Here is a 23,069-nt window from a genome sequence, read left to right on the forward strand (position 1 = left end):
CCTAGTGAAACAGACCACTTCCTATTGCCTGCAAGTCAAGATGTAGGACCCTTGGCTCCTTCTCCAGCACCATGTCTGCCTGCATACCACCATGTCCCCATGAGGATAATGGACTAAACCTCTGAAAATGTAAGCCACCTCAATTAAATATTTTTCCTTTATACAGTTGCCATGGTCATGGTGTCTCTTCCCAGCAATAGAAAGCTTAACTAAGACCGGGGTCACCACAACACGAGGAACTGGATTAAAGGGTCCCAGCATTAGGGAGGCTGAGCACCACTGCATCAGTTAACCAACCTTGTAGAGGGCTCAGCCAAAGGGGTAGTCCTGAGTGCCTTTCATTCACAGTCCAATCAGTGAGTAGTTCAGAGGGTTGTCAGTCCGGCTTGGGAGGTTCTAGAAGACTCTAAGAGAAAGGGAAGCCCCCTCCCAACAACTCACCTATATCCACCACCCTTTCCAGAGCTAAGGAAACAAAAACTTTTACTTCGCCATGAAAACAAAGTACTATTGGCACATGGAACATGGATGGACCTCAGAACCAAAGAGGAGAGTATGTATTACATGGTGTTGTGTATGGGATTGTCTAGAACACGCAAACTACTCTACAGTGACTGAAAACGTAGGAGAGAGGGTACCAGGAGGCACAAGGAAACTCCAGAGCCGATGCTCGTGATCTCGATCGTGCCAGTGGTTTCCTAAGAGAAGCGTATGTCTCATCCCGTTACCGGGGTTGTTAGGGTCAGAGCCTGGGCCCTGGCAGCCCTAAGGAACGAGGCTTGGACACCTGCTCTCTATATGTCAACTAAAGAGACAAGTCATCGCAGAGGGGCCTGAGGGATGGCGGGCGCAGAGGTTCAGAGTGCAGAAAAATCTGAACGTGGCTCCCAGCACCCATATCAGGCAGCTCACAACAGCATGTCCCTTCAGTTGCTAGGGATCCAATGCTCCCTTTCGGCCTCCATGGCACCTACGGTGCATGGGCTGCACATAACTCCTGCACACATACATACATACAAATAAACCTTTTTGACAATTAAAACAGTGGAATGCAGAACAAGGTAGTATGTTCAATATGGCCATACGGGGAAGAGAAACAAAGAGGCCCAGGATCCTCCAAGCCCATCTTCTGAGATAAGGCTCAGGTTTAAATCGGGGGCAAGAGGAACACCTAACTAAGCCGTTGTAGCCAAGGTGTGGTTACCTTCAAGGTGGTCTGGCAAGTTGTCAACGGTATGAAATCTTTCCCCGCAGAAAAGTTTCTCTTCTGGCTGGCACCAGATCTCAGCCTTTTCCTTCTCCTACCATGAGATTCCTAGGGAAATTCCGATTTCTTGGGGTCCACTGTTTGAGAAGCCTGACAGCCAGCCCCAAGGGAGGGACACAGTGTCTCCCTTTAGATACCCTGTCTCCTGTCAGGGCGATTACAAAGGTGCGCTTCACATGTGTGCAGTTCAGTGTGTGTCACATTTATCTGGGTGGCTTTTGTCGTCGTTGTTAATGTAACAACAGGTCAGGCAGTCTGGCACTCAGAGTCCTCCAGCAGACAGGCAGCAGAGCGAGGTGCCAAAGCCTTTGCCCTGGAGCCCATCACGCAGCCATGCTCACAAGAGCACAGGGCATAGAAAGCGCTGGAAGGGCGTGGAGCACGGAGGACCCACGTTAGTTAATTATTACCCGCGGCGGCCGGATCTCTGCCCCGCCCACGCGGTGGCCTGCTGCCTGCCGACCGCTTCTCCCTCTCTGCCGCCACCTGCTACCCGTGCTGGACATGGTAAGCGCGGGAGGTATGGCGGACCCTGAGCGGGGATCGGGAAGTGGGGCGAGGGCTCCGATGCTGAGGGTGCGGCCAGCGCCATCGCGCCAAGGCTAGGGTCACCTCGCCGCCCTCGGGGGGGCGCTGGGGTGCAGATATGGGAGGTGGCGGTGGTGGCGGGCCCGGAGAGACTGGAGCCTGGCCTGTCTCGACTCCAGGCCCTGTCTGCTGGAGAGCCTGGGCGGGGTGTGGCAGGAAGGCGGGTCTCCATGGCGCAGTCCTGGCCCTACAGGCCAGATGGTCCCTTGGGGTGCCGGATCTGGCGGGGGCTCAGTTCTCTCTGCACCCCAGTGCTGCCCCCGGCCTAGCGCCCGGCCCTAACACCTAGCTAGCTGGTGGGATTCTGTGTCCCACCTTGGTGTGGAGGTGGGTCAGGATCTTAGGTCCTTCGGAAAAGGGTGCCCCTGGAGCTGCTAGACCCTGAAACTCTTAGCAACCAGCGTGATTCTCTGCACCCACTTTGGAGCAGTGGGGGTGGGAGGGCGTTCTGGCAACTGTGGCCTGGGAAGGGTCACTGGGGACCAAAGGCACAGACTTGGATAATCAGTAATCCCTCAGCCCACGCTGCCAGAGGCTGATAAAGCTTTGCTAAGCAAACAAGGCCCTTACCCCTCTGACCCCAGAGTGCAGTGCCTTGTCGTTCTAAATTTGGAGGCTCTGGAAAATTCTAAAGAGACCAACCCCCTCCTCCCTCACACCTCCCCTACATCCACCAGTTAACCTGTACCCACCACTCCTTTGGGAGCCAAGAAAAAAATAAAAACAAAAACAAAACAAAACAAAAACAGTGGGTTCTGGTGCCCTGTTGCTATCTGGTTGCCTGGTTACAAGGGCCCAGCTTATCAGCCATCGGAAGGGCCGGCTCTGGAAAGACCTCCCAATTAACCAGGATGCAGATCTCTGTTGCCTTCTCTACAGCCTTCCCTAGTCAGGGCAGTAGAGTGATGAGGTGGGGCCCCTTGTTTCTCAGAGTGCACACACCAGTGATGGGTCTGTAAGCCCCAGTGCTTGCCTGGAACCTGTCATACAAGTCTTCTTGCCTGAGGAAATGCTTTTTAAAAGTTAGTTTGTGCTTATAATCCCAGCAGTGGGAGGCAGAGATAGATGGATCTCCAAGGCTCAATGGCCAGCCAGCTTAACCTACTTGGTGAAAGATCTTATCTAAAAAAAACAAAGTGGGGGCAGGGCTGGAGAGTTGTTCAGTGGGTAAGAACACTGGCTTCTATTCCTAAGTACCTGGGTTTGGTTCCCAGCACTCACGTAGCAGCTCACAACTGCATGTGATCCCAGTTCTAGGGTGCTGGGACCCTCTTCTGGCCTCTTCAGGCACCAGAATGTGAAGACAAAACACCCTTACACATGAAATAAAATTTTTAATGAAACAATTAATTAAAACACAGGCAAATGATACCTGAAAATGACATCTGAGTTTGTCTTCTGGCCTCCACACACATGCATGCACATAACATGCACCCACCCATACAAACACATACACCAAAATCAACCAACCAACCAACCAACCAACCAACCAACCAACCCCAAACAAAAAATAGGACCCAAGAGCCTATCAGTAAACCAGCCCAAACCCCACCTCCTGACAGGGTGCTTCCCTGAAAACCTAAAGGCCTGTTGCTTGCTACAGGGTGCTTGTATCCACAGCCAGCCAGCACTGTCTAACTTCTTCCCAAAGGTCTGGGGCAGGTTCTTGACTTAAAACAGGAATGCCCTGGGGCCTCTGCTCTCCTCCTTCTAGGCTGGCAAGGCACACAGGCTGAGTGCTGAGGAACGGGACCAGCTGCTGCCAAATCTGAGGGCTGTGGGGTGGAATGAGCTGGAAGGCCGAGACGCCATCTTCAAGCAGTTCCATTTTAAAGACTTCAACAGGGTATGTGGAGTGGGGACTTACCAGGCCACATTCCATGTTTATGCCATATCTTGTTAGCCAAGGGGAAATACATTTCCAAGTGACCTGCAGAGATGAAGGCCTTGGACCCTGCCTTCCTGGAACTCCAAGTCTTTGGAGGAGACAGTCCTCCAAAGGGTAGTTAAGTGCATGTCTTTCTGAAGGGACTTTAATAAACAGCAAAAAACTGGCACACACTGACAGCCCATGCCACTTGCACCATATTGAGGATGCTAGTAACTCTAACATCAGAATCAGGGGCAGGATGTCACAAGGCAGATTCTTCCCTGGAAGAAGCTAGGCTCTCCTCCTGTATCTAGGCCATGATGAGGTCTGGGTCTTCCTTCCTTTGACCAGGCTTTTGGCTTCATGACGAGAGTGGCCTTGCAGGCTGAAAAGCTGGACCACCATCCCGAGTGGTTTAATGTGTATAACAAGGTGAGTGAAGCTGTCCCCTGCCCTCCCCCCAGCCCGTTCTGCCCCACCCCATACATCTCTTAGAACCCCAAGTCTTCCTGAAGGTGTGCTCTTGGACCTGACTGTGGGTTCTTCCTCACCAATAAGTTGATGCCTACTTCTGTCTATCTCCATCCTACAGGCAACAGAGACTCCCCACAAGACAGCCAGTCTCGCTGCCGCTGCCCATAAAAAGTGCAAATTAAAACACTTGGAACGATTGTGGTCAGACATGAGGAACGCAAAAGCCAGGAAGGGAAGCAGAACAGGAGAATAATAAATGGAACTCAGTTGTCTGTGCCAGCCAATCAGACTGTCTTAAGAACATGCTAAGAGCTCTGCTGGGCTGTTCATAAAAACATGAAGGATGTGTTTAGGAGCCCACCTTTGGTTCTGATTTTAACTTTTGTCTTAAAATTTTTTTTTAACATTTGTTTAGTGTATGTGCATGGGCACACACATGCCGTGCATGTGAGGACAACTCACGAGTCTGTTCTCTCCTTCTACTCTGTGGGTCCCGGAGGTTGAACTCAGGTTGTCAGGCCGATTGGAGAGCATCTTTTCCCACAGAGCCATCTTGCTAGCCTCTGGCTTTTGTTCATTTTTGCTCCTGATATCTGGCTGTCAATTTTTTTAGAGCCGTCAGGAAAGGGGACCAGCTACTGTCTTCAGAAATGACCAGAAGCCAGTTCCTGTCCTCGGAAGGACTTAAGCGTGACTAGCTATTCCCCTGCAGTCCCTGGTGGCATTGAAAGCACAGCTCATGGTCCTCTTGCTCTTCCAGGGAGGACACTCGCCTGCCTCTGAACTTTTGCTTTTCTCTCCTTCAGGTCCATATCACCTTGAGCACCCATGAGTGTGCTGGTCTTTCGGAACGGGACATAAACCTGGCCAGCTTCATCGAACAAGTCGCTGTGTCTATGACATAGATCTGCCCCTTTTCGTATTTCCTGGGGGGAGGCGGGGGAGTGGCTGAACAAGGAACCTAGGGAGGAAACCAAGGAGGCTGGCCCTTGGTCCCTGCTGCTTGAAGTGCACACCACCTCCATTTCGGGACGAGTCCCTGTGCAGGCAGATGTGTCACTTTTCCCTGTGTCACCCCGCTCATTGGGACTCTTGTCCTTTTACCCTAATTTGCATAGGGCCTTCCTTTCTCCATAGGCTTCCCAGTAGCTGTAGTGTTCTTTCCAGGCTGCATCTTGCTCCTTGTCTACCCTTTCTAGTTCATTTTCCAAGTATCTGTATTAAAGTATGACATAAAGTTCTATCTCAGACCCCACAACTAAAACAAGCCCCACTGTATTGTGGAAATATGCTTTTACGCCTCCAATAAAACTATGCTGTCCATTGGTTCAGCTTCTAGAACCTTCTTTTCCACAGGACATGCCAAACTGAAATCAATCATGTTTAGCTTGTTTTTGTTTTGTTTTGTTTTGTTTTGAGACAGGGTTTCGATAGTAGTCCTGGCTATCCCAGAACTCATTCTGTATACCATGCTAGCCTCAAACTCAGAGATGTGCCCGCCTCTGCCTCCCGAGGGCTGGGATTAAAGGTGTGCTCTGCCACCACTACCCTGGCACAATTAATCATGTTTACTTTTGAGGTTTGTCCCCCCCCTCCCTTGGGTTTTGTGGTCTGGGGATCAAACCCAGGGATTTGCACATGCTCGGCCAAGAGGCATGATCTCACCAAGGCCATGGGCCTGTCCCCAGCCAAAATGCAATTGAACGGCAACTCTGACTCCGTGCGGGCACCCAGGTAGGGTCAAGGTACTGGGTAAAGGGAGGGTGCAGTGTACTCTGCCTTCAGGTTCATTATCATGTGGGGTAATGAGGCAGGAAAACCACCAGTTACTAGACAAGATGAGACGTGGGCTAAGGGGACACAGGAAAGTGACTAATGCTGACAAGAGAGGGCTGGTTATACCTCGGAGGCCAGAAGTGCTGATGGACAGACATCAGGAACAGGGCAATGTGTGCAAACAGCATGTGAGCCTACGTCTAGAAAGTCAGCACGCAACTCTTCCTTCTGCTATCGTGGTTGACTTTGTACGAATGAATCTAGATATGCCATGAGGTGCCAGACATTTGGCCAAATAGGATTCTGGGTGTGTTGGAGCAGAGGGGTTCTGGATGAGGTTAAGCTTTGAACTGGTCCTTAGCAGACTGCTCTGATATAGGCGAGCTTCGTTCAAACAGTTGAAGGCTTATATAGAGCAAAAAAGACTGCCTATCCTCCTTCACATAGAACCCTGGACTCCTTTTCAGCTGGGATTATCAGTACTTTCCGGACTTCATGGGTCTTGAGCTCTAGGCTGGAACTGCTCCTCCAGATAGCCAGCTCGGCTCCCACTGTCATTGGAACCAGTTCCTTACCCCAAATCCCCTTCTGTGTAGAGTGGTCATTTCCAAGGCTCTTTCTAATATACTGGCCTACATCAGAAACAACATCTTAAGACCTCCAGTTCTGACAGTTTCTGCAATTCTCAGTCTTAGCAGAGGGCTCTCTGCTGGTAACGGTACAGGGAGGACAAGGGGGTGGAGGAACGAATGGGCTATTCGCTACCGGAGCAGTTAAGGATAGTTCACACAGGTCAGGTCCCTGGCTCGGAATTCCCAAGGGTAGAAAATGCCCAAGTGACAAAATGCAAAGAATAGGAGCAAGCCCTATCCTTTCTACACCTGTGTGTGTGTGTGTGTGTGTGTGTGTGTGTGTGTGTGTGTGTGTGTGCCATACGACACCCAGAAGACACTGTAGTCCTCACTAAGGACCCCTGGCCTGGAGCCTAGTTAGCCTAGATAAGTCGGTCCCTCCCTCCAACCCCCACCCAAGGCCAGAAGAAGCAGAGAGTGGCACTGAGGCAGGAGCATGCTGTTGGGAGGGCTGCTGGCCCCTCCCCAGCCCATGCTGGTCATGCAACGGTGATCTGTCTGTCTGAACAGCTTAACATCAAGACCACCCAGACTCAGACGGTAACATCATCTGTTCCACTTCAGACAATGTTCCCAAGTGTGCTTGGATCTATCACGGGGTAAAGATAGAAAACATGGAGGCCTGGGCTACACTGCTAATGGCCTGCCTAGTCTACTTAACAGATCTGGATTTGAAAACGCCAACCCAGGTGGCTCCCCGTCTGTATGAGGCACATCTATCTACAAATGGCAGGCAACAGCTTTTAGAAACCATTTTTATTCTCAGGTCAACCCGGGTCACTGAGGTTCTAGGGGAGGGCACTGAACAGAGAAGGGGTGAATGACAGTCACATGCAATCCCAAGAGGAAGGCCTGAATCTCCACAGCAAGAAAAGGCTGTTGAACTGGGGCCTGACGGCACAGGCCTAAAAGCCACCTACTTGGGAGGCTGTGACAGAAGAATCAAAAATTCAAGCCTACTCTGGGCAACTGAATGAGAATCTACTTCACAATTAAAAATACAAAATAAAAAAGGGCTAGGAACATAGCTCAGAGGTAGGACATTCACATACTATGCAAAAGGCCCTGAGTCCAGTACCCAGTGTGGAGGCAGGGGAATATGCTGTGAAAGCCTGGCTTTTGCCCACCTAGGCTGTAATTGGTGGCCATCAGAGCAGGCCTGCCAATGCCCAATGCTTCTGTCACCACTGGGTATGACTGAGGCAATTCAGTACCATCAAGAACCACATTAAGACTGGGCGGTGGCGGCGCACGCCTTTAATCCCAGCACTTGGGAGGCAGAGGCAGGCGGATCTCTGTGAGTTCGAGGCCAACCTGGTCTACAGAGAGAGTTCCAGAAAAGGTGCAAAGCTACACAGAGAAACCCTGTCTCGGGGAAAAAAATAAAAAAGAAGAACCACATCAAAGCCAGGGGGTTGGGGGATAGGGGATGGGTACACACCCAGCACTCAGGAGGCAGAGCCAGGCAGATCTCTGTGAGTTCAAGGCCAGTCTGGGCTACAGAGTGAGTTCCAGGATACGTACCAAAACTACACAGAGAAACCCTGTCTTGAAGGAAAAAAAGGCAAGAACCACCAAAGACAAAAAGGTATGCAGCCATCAGCATCCCAGCTGCTCTTCATGAGTTCAGCCAGGTCTGCCCAGGGTGTACTGTGATTGATCACCTTATATATACACTGTGGATCATCTACAAGTACACTGGCGACAAGCTTAGGGTTTTCTGGTGACCAGGGGATCTGGGCCATTTGTCAGGAACCACAGAAAAGGTAATGTTCTTTGCCCTCACTCTGTCAAAGTTAGAATGCGCTGAAAGTTTGTTGGTGTTAAAGCTAGGCTACCTGAACCATGGGAGGCCTTCTCTTTCTTACTCAGAACAGAATGTGACACCCAGGAGTGTTACAGGCTCCCAAACCAAATGATGGGCTTTTGACTGGTCAGAGCCGTGCTGTCCAGTTGGCGGGGGACCACCCAGATGGCTAAACCATCAGTATGTTCTGGAACAAGTGGATGGAGAGGTCAGGACCAAGACCCCAGAGAACTAAGGGCCAGGACTACAGACCTCCCCCGACAGACAAACCGCAGTTCCTGGAGACAACTAAGCTCCCTGCTCCCTGGTGTCAGCACACTCACAGCACACAGAGTGATGTCCGCAGCAGCCTGGACATGATGGCCACTGTGGCAGGTGTGCCACAATTTCACCACCAGGGACGAGGTGTAGGGGGATGGGACGGGGGACTGCTCACCAGGTTCCCACTCAGCACCTGCTGTACTTGTGATCTGTATAAAATAATGCAACCATCCGATAATTACAGTTTGGGATATTTAATGATTCAATTGCTGTTTAAGAGTTATTGCTGCAGTCAGGAAAGGGCATGGGGATGATGGGAAGTTAGAGAAGACAAAACAGTTTTCAAAGAGGCAAGTACCATTTTCCAAGTATAAAACTGGTAATATTAAAAGTGACATGGCAGTATATTCACAGTACTACCTACGTCTAAACCAGAAACAAGACAGAAACTACTGTGGTACCTAAGCCACGTGATACTAGACATCCTACACACCCAACACCAGCTAACATAGCATGCACACACAAAGACTCACACACAGTGAAAAAAGCCTGGAGCCATACTAAAGTTCCTAATCATAAAGTGGCTACAGCAGAAAACACCATCACCCACACCAGTGCTGTCACAAAGGACGGAGGTGGATCCGTTCCTGGTTCCACTGAGACTATGGAGGACCTGCTTCTCCATCTTAGCCACTGGCAAGCCAGTGGTGCCTGCTGGGTGGACCCTGGTCCTCTCCAGCATGATACACTGTCGACCCAGAGATGAGTCCTGCACAGCTCTAACCACTGCAAGTGTATGAGCTCAACAACTAAGTCTCTTTTCTGACACATCAGAACATCAACCGTCCCTGAACCCCACAGGGCACTGCAGAGCATACAGAATGGAAGTGGAAATACACACTTGCCCTGCAATGAGCCAGCTAATAACAGTTACGGGGTCACAACAGTGCTGAGGAACACTTCCCAAGGAGGGTGAGGAAGAGCCTGGTGGTTTTAACTCTCCCAGCCAGCAATACTCAGGCTGAATACTCAGGAATCCCTGAGAAGGGGGAGGGACAGAATAAGGCTCTTGCTGACTTGTCCTGCACACAGACACACCTCAAAGACTGGTCCATTTCTGCCAGGGCCTGGGTGAGGAGTAAGTTCACTACTCATTGCTGGGGAGAAAGGCACATGGTATGATCATCAGAGCAGGACAGGGGCTCAGCCTAGATCATAACCCCCATCCCTGAAAGGGAGAAGCATGTGGGAAGTTGGCACAGGGCTTGGTCCTGTCCCTGCATCACCCTGAGCAATCAGTCTTAGGAAGGAACCCCAGGCCCCAGGTGTAACGGCTTCAGCCACTCCTGTCTACTCTGAATCACCTCTCTTGTCCTATGCTGCTTCCTTTTAGTAGGGGGCTGAGGAACAGCCAGTACCTGAAGCTCAAATGCCACCGTACCTTTGCTGGGGGGGGGGGGGGGGGGGGGGGGGCCGCAGGAAGAACACACTGATGGAGGAAGTGTCCCCTGCTCATCTTCACACTCACTGAGGAAAGTCAAGGACACTTGGGGAGTGTTTCCTTCAATCAAAACAGATTCTCATTACATGATAGATTAAGGCGGTGTGGAAGGGGAGGGAGGACCACTGCCTACATGTGCGCATAGGTGCTTACCTATGCTGCTAGTCAAGAAAACATGGGAAAGGGTCTGGTTTCGGCTCATCAGGCCCAGGGGAGGGCTCAGGCATGATCTACCCCTACTCCAGAGAGGCAGCCAGAAAGCCCTAGATTCTCTGAAAACATGTTCTTTTCCTACCCTCCAGAGATAAGAACGAACAGAAGGAGCATCACTGCTGACAGGCTTCTCCAAAGATGGCAGCAAACCATGGTCATGAGTAGAAGACAGAGGAGCACTTCAAACCCTGCTAAGGGAACATGCTCCACTTCTGCAAAAGAGAGAGGCCAATGACCTGGCCAACCTGTGCTGGGGAAAGTACAACAGGCTGCCATGGACGCGGTCCTGAGGGACAAGCGACAGCTCCTGAAACAGAGGCTGGGATCACCTCCTGCCTGGGACACAGCCACACCCACCTGGGGAACACAGTACATAAATGCCTCCTGCCTGACGGCCAACATTCGGCTGAGGTAGCAAAGACACCCTCTTGCTATCTCACCCTTTCCCTAAGCAATCAGGACAGGTCAGAGCCACCGCAGGATGATTAAGGGAAGATGATGCTAAAGACGTTAGAGAAGAATCTGGTTAAAACAATTCCTAGGGTAACATTTATCACCAGGGCAGACTCACTACACAGTGGAATCCTTCAGGGTCTTCACATTCAAAGCCACAAAAGGAAACAAAAGGAGTCCTGAGGCTGAAGCTATCTTATGGTTTATCGTATTTGTGCTCTAAGGAGCAGGTCCAGACGTCAAGTTGTGTGTGGTCTGTTCCAAATGCCAGGAACCTTCTGAAGGCCTGAAGCTCCATGGAACTAACAAGGGTCAAAGTTCAGCGGGGCTTTGGAGAACCGTTCATCTGGCTGCCCTGAGTCACAGGGTCCGTACTGTAAATGCTGTCCAAGAAGACAGAGGATATTTCTGCAACCAGGTTCCTGTCAATGGTTGCCTGGGCCATGCCATAGATGGCACCCTGCAAATCCAACCAAGGACATGTTATTAGTAGTATAAGTACAGCCACCATTCATATGCACCCAGCCCCCATCCTAGTCCAGGCATCCTATCTTTCCATCAGAAAAGCAGCTGCCATGGGAGATTTTTCACAGGTACTTTCCAGCCTGCCCTCCCAAGTAAAAGAACTCCTGTATGGAATTTACTGGGTTTTGTTTTGTTTCGTTTGTTTGTTTGTTTTTTAAAAGTGTTCATTGCCTTTTCTGTGTCAAAAGTTTCTTTACAAACAGACAGGACAAGAGCACCCCTGCTTCAGTTCAGCAGCTTCTGCTTTCCAGCTCATCTGAGATGGCCAAGGGAGTGAGGGACCAGCAGCAACATTAACTGTGGAGGAGAGTTTGTGCACACTGAGCTGAGGCAGAAACAGGCTCCAAACAGCCTGATTATTTCAGGTGCCCACACAACTCCTGATATTTCTAAGTGGGGATGCCGTGGTATCCTTACCATTCCCGTGGTCTTAGCTTTAGGATTCTTCATGATCTGTGTGACCGATTCCCGGATGTCCTTTAGGAACTGGGTTGCCACTCGCTTCCGAGTGTGTACCAATGTAATGCAGAAGTGAATGCTGTTGGAGAAGAGAGTCTGGAGTGAGAGGGACAGACTCCAAGAGAGAAAGGAACCCTAGAGTAAAGCCACCCCAGTGGAGGGGTGCCCTGGCTGACTCTCCGAGCTGCTGCTGTTTCCAGCCCTTGGGTCAGCCTGTCAGATCCACGGGTTTTTAAGAGAGAACACCGTAACAAAGTGAATGCTGCTGGCTGTTCTCTCCTGTCCCCATCCCAGAAACTGTCCACGGTGGCTCCTTAAATCACGTGTGTGAGCAATGGAGGGGACAAGGCTTCCATCTTAGAGGGATGAGAGAACCACAGAGCTGGGTCTTACAGGATTTCAATGCTCTTAAGAAACCCTAACTCACTCTGGGGAAGGATGGGGATGGCAAGGCCTGTCACTTGTGGAAGGCAGGCTGTAGATGTGAGTACAAGCAGGCCTGCATGATCAGGAGCCTTTTAGAGGGCTTGAGGGAAATACACATTTTCCAGGTAACGGTATCTTAGAGAAGCAAGCTGACAAGCTATGGACAAGATGGAGCACAGAACAGAGAGACCAGAGAAAGAACACAGGAACTGTACAAGTGACGTCGTGTCTCAGGAGGCTGGCAGCCAGTTCCACTAGAGCTTAAAGCAAAGCATTCTGTTTCTTGTGTCCACAAAGTCCAGTGGCTGCCAACGTGCTGGGTTCGGAGGCTGAACTCTGTACATCAGGTTACCTTGCAACCTCAGCTCTGAGGGTCATGAAATGGGGGGGGGGGGGGGCGGCGGAAGGGGAGGAGAGGCTCTAAGCATTACCTTCTTGGGAACTGCAAGTAGTTAAAATTCCACCCCTTAGCAGCCATCATATTAGATAGTCGGTAGATGTCAAAATCGTGGGAGCCCAGAGCAATAACTGACAATTGAGGATCCCCAAAAATGAAGATGCTTTTGATGGTTTCCAGTCTAAAAATAAGCAAACGAGAAAAGAAACTGAGCCATATCCATTCCTCTGGTCTTAATCTCAGTTGATGAACACAGACTACTCTCCTGGGACTTTAGTCTTCTACACCAGAGTCTGTGCTGGCATGGGTAACCCTTACGGAGATCAAAACCCTAGACAGAACATCAGGAACATTTCAAGGCCTACACTCTATCCAGAACCACTGGCTTCTCCCAGTCTACCCCACCCCTAAGTCACAGCACAGAATGCAAGTGTCTCCTCCCCAAGCACCATCTGCTAAGGGGCTGGCCTAAACCCCAGCCTATCAGGAGACAGTTAAGGAGTCAAAGAGTGTGCCACCAGGCAGAGAGATGCCTTGGGCCAACTAGGAGAAGGAGCAAGAAGAGACAACGCAGAACCTGTTATCCACACATACTCTGACTTGAGGTAGCGAGCAGTTTTGATGATCTGCTTGGTAGCTTCAACATAGCCGTTCTCACCGAAGTGCATCAGGGCGGCCCAACAGGCTGCAATGATGCCGCCAGGCCGCGAGCCAGCGATGCATGGGGATGCATAGATGCCACCTTGCCAGTCCGCACCAACATAGAACTGGTACCTCCTGTACGTCTCGTCAGAGTACAACAGCACTGACGAACCTTTGGGAGCATAGCCGTACTGAGGGGGGAAGCAAAGAGGTCAGTGTGTGGCTGCGTCTGGCAACTGTCCACACTGTCACACATGGTAGAGCCCGAGTTCTCACGGGTTCCACATTCTCTTTGTCAGGGGTAAGAATCTGAGATCCAGAGAAAAATTAAGACCAGGCTTCCTCCCTCTCTCACTCAACCTTTGACTTTCTTTACTTAAACTCTTTCCCTGGGAATCAATAGCATCCCCCTAAAGCCCCAGCACTTGGGAGGAGGCAGCAGGAGGATCGGGAACTCAAGGCCATCATTGGCTACATAGTGAGTTTCAAGCCAGCCCAGCCTATATGAATACCTTGTCTTCAAAACAAAACAAAACAAAACCAGACAACTTTCTCTGGGACAGCATGTTAGTATGAAAACAAGGCTTAATTTCTAGGAAAAGCCAGGGGGAAAAAAATGGAACCCAAATCATTTGGAAGCTCCAATTATAATCTGAGGTGATTCCCATCTCCTTTGCTCGCCATTACACTTCTTAAGAACATATTGGTGTTCCAAATGCAAAACTACTTATTCCATCTTGGAATACACTGTGCAATTCGACTCCTGCAGGTTTCATTCCCAGACCCACACAGAAGTGGTCAGTAAAAGGGGAAAGGACACAGACTAGACATCTACAATAAAAGTTTAATCAGAGTCTGAAAAACAAGTCTTCACTATGATTTAGTTTAAAACAGGCTCTAGAAATAACACTCAAAACAAGGTGCTGTAGCCATTAAGATTTTTTCCCACATCTGGAGGTACTTCCTTTTTTAAAAATTACTTATTTAACTTTATTTTATGTGCATTGGTGTGAAGATATCAATCCCCTGGAACTGGAGTTACAGACAGTTGTGAGCTGTCATGTGGATGGTGGTAACTGAACTCAGGACCTCTGGAAGAACAGCCAGTGCTCTTAACCACTGAGCTACCTCTCCAGCCTCCTGGATATACTTTCAAGAGTTGCCAACTAAGACAGATTTCATTTCAGCCTACCAAGGGTGGCAAGCACAGACATATCAAATACTGTGAACCAGTTGCTCCTGAACACACGGGCTTCCTTTTCTTTTTTCGAGACAGGGTTTCTCTGTGTAGCTTTGTGCCTTTCCTGGAACTCACTTGGTAGCCCAGGCTGGCCTCAAACGCACAGAGATCCACCTGGCTCTGCCTCCCGAGTGCTGGGATTAAAGGTGTGTGCCACCACCGCCCGGCAACACAGGCTTCTTTTTAAAAAGGACTCTGCTATTAGTATACTGTCACTTAGGCTCAGGAACTCCAGTATCAAACCTCACCACCTTCAATAACCTCAAGACTTCAGAGCCTTGGCACAGGAAAATAGTCTCAGCCCAGTATGAGCAAAGGCAGGAGCTCCTTATCTCCATGACTTGTCATCTCTGCACGTAACCACTGCCTGACAACAGACAAGAGTCAGACTTCAGTTTATATGTTGCTACGTGTGCTGGTTTGAATGAAAATGGCCCCAGAGGCTCATAGGAGGTGTGAACTGTGGGAGGTGTGAACTGTGGGAGGTGTGGCACTGTGGGAGGTGTGAACTGTGGGAGGTGTGGCACTGTGGGAGGTGTGGACTGTGGGAGGTGTGGCACTGTTGGGAGGTGTGAATTGTGGGAGGTGTGGCACTGTGGGAGGTGTGGCACTGTTGGGAGGTGTGAACTGTGGGAGGTGTGGACTGTGGGAGGTGTGGCACTGTGGGAGGTGTGGCACTGTGGGCAGTGTGGCACTGTTGGAGGTGTGAACTGTGGGAGGTGTGGCACTGTGGGAGGTGTGGCACTGTTGGGAGGTGTGAACTGTGGGAGGTGTGGCACTGTGGGAGGTGTGGACTGTGGGAGGTGTGGCACTGTGGGCAGTGTGGCACTGTTGGAGGTGTGAACTGTGGGAGGTGTGGCACTGTGGGAGGTGTGGCACTGTTGGGAGGTGTGAACTGTGGGAGGTGTGGCACTGTGGGAGGTGTGGACTCTGGGAGGTGTGGACTCTGGGAGGTGTGGCACTGTGGGCAGTGTGGCACTGTTGGAGGTGTGAACTGTGGGAGGTGTGGCACTGTTGGGAGGTGTGAACTGTGGGAGGTGTGGCACTGTGGGAGGTGTGGACTGTGGGAGGTGTGACACTGTGGGAGGTGTGGCACTGTTGGGAGGTGTGGCGCTGTTGGAGGTGTGGCACTGTTGTTGGAGGAGTGGCACTGTTGGAGGTGTGGCACTGTGGGAGGTGTGAACTGTTGGAGGTGTGGCACTGTTGGAGGTGTGGCACTGTTGGAGGTGTGGCACTGTTGGAGGTGTGGCACTGTTGTTGGGGGTGTGGCACTGTTGTTGGGGGTGTGGCACTGTTGGAGGTGTGGCGCTGTTGTTGGAGGTGTGGCACTGTTGGAGGTGTGGCACTGTGGGAGGTGTGAACTGTGGGAGGTGTGGCACTGTGGGAGGTGTGGACTGTGGGAGGTGTGGCACTGTTGGGAGGTGTGAATTGTGGGAGGTGTGGCACTGTGGGAGGTGTGGCACTGTGGGAGGTGTGGACTGTGGGAGGTGTGGACTGTGGGAAGTGTGGCACTGTGGGAGGTGTGGCACTGTGGGCAGTGTGGCACTGTTGGAGGTGTGAACTGTGGGAGGTGGCACTGTGGGAGGTGTGGCACTGTTGGGAGGTGTGGACTGTGGGAGGTGTGGCACTGTGGGCAGTGTGGCACTGTTGGAGGTGTGAACTGTGGGAGGTGTGGCACTGTGGGAGGTGTGGCACTGTTGGGAGGTGTGAACTGTGGGAGGTGTGGCACTGTGGGAGGTGTGGACTGTGGGAGGTGTGGCACTGTGGGAGGTGTGGCGCTGTTGGAGGTGTGGCACTGTTGTTGGAGGAGTGGCACTGTTGGAGGTGTGGCACTGTGGGAGGTGTGAACTGTTGGAGGTGTGGCACTGTTGGAGGTGTGGCACTGTTGTTGGGGGTGTGGCACTGTTGTTGGGGGTGTGGCACTGTTGGAGGTGTGGCACTGTTGGGGGTGTGGCACCGTTGGGGGTGGTGTGAACTGTGGGAGGTGTGAACTGTGGGAGGTGTGAACTGTGGGAGGTGTGGCACTGTGGGAGGTGTGGCACTGTGGGAGGTGTGGCACTGTGGGAGGTGTGGCACTGTGGGAGGTGTGGCACTGTTGGGAGGTGTGGCACTGTGGGAGGAATACATCACTGGGGTTGGGGTTTGAGGTCTCAGATGCTCAAGCCAGGTCTAGTGTGACATTTTTCCTACTGCCTGCAGATCCAGATGTAGAACTCTCAGCTCCCTCTCCAGCACCATGTCTGCCTGCATGTTGTTGCTATGCTTTCCACCATGATGATAATGGACTACACCTCTGAATTGTAAGCCAGCCCCAATTAAATGTTTTCCTTATAAGAGTTGCCATAGTCGCCAGGCAGCAGTGGTGCATACCTTTAATCCCAGGACTCGGGAGGCAGAGCCAGGCGGATCTCTGTGAGTTCAAGGCCAGCCTGATCTATAGCATGAGATCTAGGACAGGCACCAAAACTACACAGAGAAACCCTGTCTTGGGAAGAAAAAAAAAATAAAGAGTTGCGGCAGTCACAGTGTCTCTTCACAGCAATAGAAACTGTAACTAAGACAGTACATGTATGGGGAGATTAATGTTTCAGTCAACTCATTTTGTAGAGAATAGATAAAATCACCAACTGTCAGCAATTGGTCACTTCCTTAGCTCACCTTATGAGTATCTGCTGAAATGCTGGTCACACCTTTCACCCGAAAATCAAACTGTTTCTTCAGTGGGTACCCTGCTTTCTCCATGAAGACAATGAGGAAGCCCCCAAGACAAGCGTCCACATGAAGAGGGATTTTATACTTGACAGCCAGCTAGTTAAAAAGAACATATGAGAACATAAATAACCCTTAGCAGGATATGAGCGGAGAGATAGGCTACTCTGAACTATATCCCGTAGGTGTTAAAAAGTGGCTATTTATATATTAATTTGAAGACAGGGTCTCATGTATTCCACCCTGGCCTTGAACGTGATACTTAGCCCAGGGAAGACCTTGAACTTTTCTGATCCTCCTTCCTCAAATGACCAGCATATGCTACCATGCCCAGTTTTATGGGGTGCTAAGATCAAAACCCAGGCCTCATACTTGCCTGGGGTGCACTCTACCAACTGACCTCAATCTCAGAGCCCAAATAGTTGCTTTTAACATTTTTAAATGAAGTCTTATTTTTCAAGTATATTTAGTCTTCAAAAGAGTCCATCTGAAATGTATTTCATGTAATTTGTATTTAAATATGCCTTGACCTCAAGCTCCTCCCACCCCCGCCCCTGCCCCCATCATGTGAGAAACAGCAGAGCTCTGAGTTAACAGCCTCTAGAGGGAAGGTCCTACTTCAGTCATTATGTGGTGGGCATGTCCTAATGGCAGATTATTTCCTGGTAGGAATTTAAGAGTCAGTACTATGTCAAAATAACTGGGTTAAAGGCAGCCTGGGTCATGTACTACCCTTCTCCTAACCAAGATACCAGTGACTCCCAAAAGAGTGCAGGGGCTTGCCTTAGGGTTGCTGAGTGCCAGCAACCCCCATATGTTCAAACCTAAAGTCAGAACTCCTTCTCTTCACAAAGCCCTGCATCATCACATCTATTTTAAGTGCTAATCGGCACAGCCCGCATTTCTCACCTTGGCCACTTCAGGGATAGGATCTATCACGCCATGAGGAAACTGTGGGGCAGAACAGACCAGCATAGCAGTGTTCCTGGAGATGGCTCTTCTCATTGCCTAGGAGTTAGAATTTAAGAGAAGTAAGAGTCTTGGTCACAGCTGCTCACGTTTCAACTGTAAGGACAATACGGACCACTGGCTTAGAGTCCAGGTTCCCCAGGGCCACCTCTGTCTCTACACCCTGGGAAGACTGCCTTCTGCTAGGAAGGTTGCACACAAGTCCACCCGGAAACACTACCTGAGAGCAAGGTAACCCTATGGAAACAAACAATACTGAGTGAGGAGGCAACGGAGGCAACTGTGAGCCCCAGCTCCACACTACACCAGTGACGATTAAGTAAAAACTTGACTTAACCTTGCAGCCTCTGAATTCCAATAACGGACCAGCTTCAATAAATTGAAAAGTTCTTCTACACATATGTGAGACATGTAAACACGTTCAGATCCGTGGAAGGGAGTGTTGGGGCAAGTCCCTCCACACTCATCTTACAAATGAAGGAAAGAAAGTAGAGGGGTTGCAAGTAACTCTGGCTCTACACCATCAGGGACCAGACCATCCACCTTTCAGTTCTCAGCAATCTGGCTGGCGTCCGCTCTGCTCTGAGCAGGGGAGTCCATCTGTGTGCCCCTGGAGAGGTGTCAGCTGACAGTGCGCCCCTTGAACCTGCAGAGGACTCACCCGCACATCCACCTCCATGTTCTTGTTTTGTGCGACGCGTACAATCTTCATTCCAAAATAATGAGCTGCTTTGTCAAATGCGGCATGGGCACTCTGAGGAGCCACACTAGGTGATGAGGGAAAAGGGGACTAATGAAACGCAGAGCACAACAGAATCCAGGAGAACACTGCACCAACAGTCACCAGTTCCAATTCGGATCATTTTTCCTCACACCACTGTGTTTATATTTTCTTGGTGTAAACAAGAAGAGACATACTGATTTTTCTGCAATTTCTTCCTACTATTTGGGACATTTAAAAATGTTCAAGCCGGGCGGTGGTGGCGCACGCCTGTAATCCCAGCACTCGGGAGGCAGAGGCAGGTGGATCTCTGTGAGTTCGAGGCCAGCCTGGTCTACAAAGCGAGTTCCAGGACAGGATCCAAAGCTACAGAGAAACCCTGTCTCGAAAAACAAAAACAAAAAAATCAACAACAACAAAAAAATGTTCAAAAGGCAAGAAAACTCAGAACTCAAAAGGACACAAAGCATAAGTTGCACCAGACAGGAAATGGCCATCAGACAGAGGGTCCAGATGAGGGTGTACGAGGCAGACCACCCAGAGGACCTCTGAGAGAAGCAAGATTCAGAGAGTAAGGCTGGCCAGCAGAGACCCAGAAGCAGCAGCCAAGCCTCAGGCAGAGGGGCCTGCCAGCCCTGAACAATCACCAACCTATGGAAAACTCAACTCTGTCTCTCCTCCATGGTTACAAATCGTTTTCAAACACTGTTCAAAGAGGAAAGAGTCATGGGCACAAGTTTGCTTCCAGACATCCCCATTACTCCACTCCAGCCATTACGGTTTCCTTCAAGGGAGAAAACTCTCTACGCTGACTAAGGGCCAAGCACCAAAGGTTGACATGTGAAGATGGTGATGGCAGCCAGGTTTGTTTTCCTCGGCAAAGTAAGTCAGTCTGACGATATATAGAACAAAAACTACTTAGTTACCTATGCTTGGAGAAAAAACAAAAAACAAAAACATTAGGCCAAAAGGTATAGTATCAGTACCCTGTATAGAAGGTGATCTAGAGGGAAGTCAGCCAAGAACCAAAATTATATCCACACCAATAGCAATAATACTAACTAACCCATTCTTCCTTCTAGAAATAGCTCTCAGAGGGAACTGTTCCTGCAGAGCACTTGAGGTAGTCTAAGATGCTTCAGAAACATTCACTGAAGTACAGGACAAAGACAGTTTTCCTTAGGTTCTACATAATTAACAACGGAGGACTAAGAGAGGTAGCCAGCCCTCTAGCTGTCTCCTCTGGGAAAAGGATGCCATTCTTACTAACAGTGGAGTGTGTTTAAGCTTGCATAAGCACCTGCTCCATTCAGAAGACTACTAGATGTGAAGGGATAAGGTAGAAGGGCTGGAGAGAAGGTTGGCACTGTAGGAGGAAGAGAAGCAGCAGGTAAACAGATTGGGCTCAGGTGGCACTGCATTGCCCAAAAAAGGCAGTATCAGAGGGGAAACAGACACGCATACGTACATTTCTGGAGTTTTGATCCCCTTCTCTAAGGCCAAGTCTCGATAAGCTTTGCAAGCCATCAGGATGCTTTCTGTGCCCCCAGAAGTCACCTACATGAGGAAAAGAAGACAGGAATAAGTTAAGGGTAGGGACCAGGAGGTACAGCCTGCTTTGACCTTAAAAATGTTTGATGCAGAGGCCAGGCGGTGGTGGCGCACGCCTGTAATCCCAGCACTCGGGAGGCAGAGGCAGGTGGATCTCTGTGAGTTTGAGGCCAGCCTGGTCTACAGAGCTAGTCCAGGACAGGCTCCAAAGCTACAGAGAAACCCTGTCTAGAAAAACCAAAGGAAAAGAAGTAAAAGTTTCTGTATTTTGGATTATACATTAATTAGAGACAGAATGAAGGATGAGTACTAAACTTTCCTAACATTTACATACAGGATAAAAATACCATTGAATCCCAGTGGTCAAGAGTTATGAAGAAGGCCAGGCAAGGGTGGCAAATGCCTTTAATCCCAGCACTCGGGAGGCAGAGCCAGGCAGATCTCTGTGAGTTCAAGGCCAGCCCGGACTACAGAGTGAGATCCAGGACAGGCACCAAAACTACACAGAGAAACCCTGTCTCAAAAAACCAAAAAGAGTTATGAAGAAGATTAACTCGGAAAATTTAAGTAATTTCTTTGACTCAGGAAGCCTTTCATGTGACCATCCTCCTGTGACAGCTCACAGGATGAGGACACAGGGACCTTGTTTGTAGATCTCTATGCTGGACAGACACACTGCTAGCAGTTGAGATTAAATCTGCTAATCAGCAATAACACCCTGTGGTCTAGCCTGAAACCTCAGCATTGTCACATGAGACACCAGGACAGCTGTGTAGAAAGCTGGGAAAGTACCAGGCCTTACACACTTACCAAGCCTGACAATGACCTAAACAAAAAATCTCCTAATTCCCAGTCATGTACATCATGTGTCCTGTCTTCGGGACGGAAATTTAATTATGGAATAAGAAAACAGAGGTCATAAGCCACTTGTGTCTATCAACTTCCTTCAAAATATATAAAAAATCACTTTGAGGTATGTGTTTAGGAACACAAAACATTCCCTTTCAGTTGTGGCTGAACATGGTGGCATTTATGCAAGCCGGCCCACAGACCTGTAATCTGGTTTTTAGTGTATGAATTTGCCCTCTTATCCACTGTGAAAGAAGTGAATGAGTTAATATAGGAGAAGGTATTTTGAAGCAGGAGAAAAAGGCCTCAGAAGAGTTTAGGACCCACAGCTAGGTTCAATCTAAAGATTCCCCTTCAATTTGGCTCCATCTTCTTGCTTCTCAACAGTGAACCTGTTTTCAGCTCATCAAGACAGACAGAGAGAAGCAGAGACAGAAGAATGTGACCAAGGGGAGAGAGGGGGAACAAGGAGAATGCTCTACAGAAGTCTAGACGACAGGAGAGACGGAAGTGGACATCATCCTTCCTGCTGGTCCCTGCCACACCACTACAGAGGAGAGACAAGGTTTCACTGCGGCAGTGTGGCCGTCCTTAGCTGTGTGTGTGCGTTGCTATGGGAGACCCGAGAAAGGGAACAGCGGCGATAATCACCACCAAGTAAGGCAAGAGGACTCTTCGGAACAGATGTCACACACAGGCAAGGAAACGGCAGTGGACGACAGACGGGGAGGTGACAACCACACAGTGCCCCGCCAACCCTGGGAATCAGGGAGTCAGCAAAGTCTCATGAGCACACCCTCCCGGGGGGCTCCACCTGCAGAGAAGCAGAGCTCCCCTAGCTCCTCCTTTCTCTGTGTGGACACGGCTGATGGGGGAAGAGAAGCAGCATGGGAAGACAGGACAGCATGTCTGACCCCTTTAAAGAGGAGAAATCTCCATGATTCGTGGTGGAGTAAAGCTCAGTATACTCCCCTCTTTCGACTGCGCAGAGAGAACTTCTCCTGGAGTCTCAGAAGGTTCTAATAGAGGAGGAACAAAGCTCCAGCCAGCCCAGCAGACGGCAGCACAGACAGACCATCAGGAGAGACCACGGCAAGAACCAAGACGAAGCAAATGGCCACCACTGTAGACACGGGTGGGGTACGAAAACTAAAAAGAAGCAGCTGAAGGTGCTTCCTCGTCACGGTTTCTCACCCCAGCACTCCGCTTCTCAACCTGTGCCTTGAGACCGCCGGAAAACACACACATTTCCGATGGCCTTAGGAATCCCCCACCACCAATTTATTTTTGCTGCTACTTCCTAACTGTAATTTTACTGCTGAGCGGTGGGTGTCTCACTTCTCAGTCCACAGGCTGAGAAGCACTGCTCTAGCACACGACCATAGGAGCATAATTCAGTACAACAGGAGACAAAGCCAGGCAACAGCAGATGAGGTAACAGATCAGTAACGAAAGGGCACGCGGCCCTCACAGCGGAGGAGATATGTCAACAACAGCAAGAGACAGAATAAACACCCCGAAAATAAAAATTCTGATGCGGAAGAAAGAACTGAGATACGTTTAGTGAATGCAGATTGCAAAACAAGACAATGACAGAGGAAATGCCACTCTACACTTAAGAGAGCTGTGTGGTACTGTCAATGCCTGGACAGCTGGAGAGCCGAGGAATCGTGCAAATACCTGCATAACCTAGAAAAGATGTGAGGGTGGGGATGGAGAGATGGCTCAGTGGTTAAGAG

The 23,069-nt window shown here is 50.0% G+C and overlaps 2 protein-coding genes across 5 annotated transcripts in view; one reads left to right on the forward strand and one right to left on the reverse strand.

Annotated features, from left to right (window-relative positions):
• Positions 1-1,478: 1,478 nt before the first annotated feature.
• On the forward strand, positions 1,479-5,530 carry Pcbd1 (pterin-4 alpha-carbinolamine dehydratase 1). Its single transcript, XM_036167906.1, has 4 exons — positions 1,479-1,774; positions 3,570-3,701; positions 4,077-4,157; positions 5,006-5,530. The coding sequence occupies exons 1-4, from the start codon at positions 1,772-1,774 to the stop codon at positions 5,102-5,104; spliced, it is 315 nt and encodes a 104-aa protein (XP_036023799.1). The 5' UTR covers positions 1,479-1,771; the 3' UTR covers positions 5,105-5,530.
• Positions 5,531-8,913: 3,383 nt separating this feature from the next.
• Sgpl1 (sphingosine-1-phosphate lyase 1) overlaps positions 8,914-23,069 on the reverse strand; it is a 54,290-nt gene continuing 40,134 nt past the window's right edge. For all 4 annotated transcript variants that reach the window (XM_036168136.1, XM_036168135.1, XM_036168133.1 and 1 more), the window contains exons 8-15: positions 20,399-20,487; positions 18,871-18,976; positions 18,150-18,248; positions 17,190-17,339; positions 13,244-13,482; positions 12,684-12,830; positions 11,785-11,905; positions 8,914-11,302 (exon numbers count right to left, since the gene is read on the reverse strand). In XM_036168136.1, the coding sequence (XP_036024029.1) occupies positions 11,162-11,302; positions 11,785-11,905; positions 12,684-12,830; positions 13,244-13,482; positions 17,190-17,339; positions 18,150-18,248; positions 18,871-18,976; positions 20,399-20,487 (1,092 nt within the window). In that variant the 3' untranslated portion in view covers positions 8,914-11,161. The remainder of the gene's footprint in view (positions 11,303-11,784; positions 11,906-12,683; positions 12,831-13,243; positions 13,483-17,189; positions 17,340-18,149; positions 18,249-18,870; positions 18,977-20,398; positions 20,488-23,069) is intronic.

The sequence above is a fragment of the Onychomys torridus genome, chromosome 18 (genome assembly GCF_903995425.1).
Source record: "Onychomys torridus chromosome 18, mOncTor1.1, whole genome shotgun sequence".
NCBI lineage: Eukaryota > Metazoa > Chordata > Mammalia > Rodentia > Cricetidae > Onychomys > Onychomys torridus.

Excerpts from the sequence above, each read along its gene's own strand:
- Pcbd1 (XM_036167906.1), top strand. Across the intron at positions 3,702-4,076 it reads ATTTTAAAGACTTCAACAGG|GCTTTTGGCTTCATGACGAG; the intron begins GTATGTGGAGTG and ends TCCTTTGACCAG. Across the intron at positions 4,158-5,005 it reads GGTTTAATGTGTATAACAAG|GTCCATATCACCTTGAGCAC; the intron begins GTGAGTGAAGCT and ends TCTCTCCTTCAG.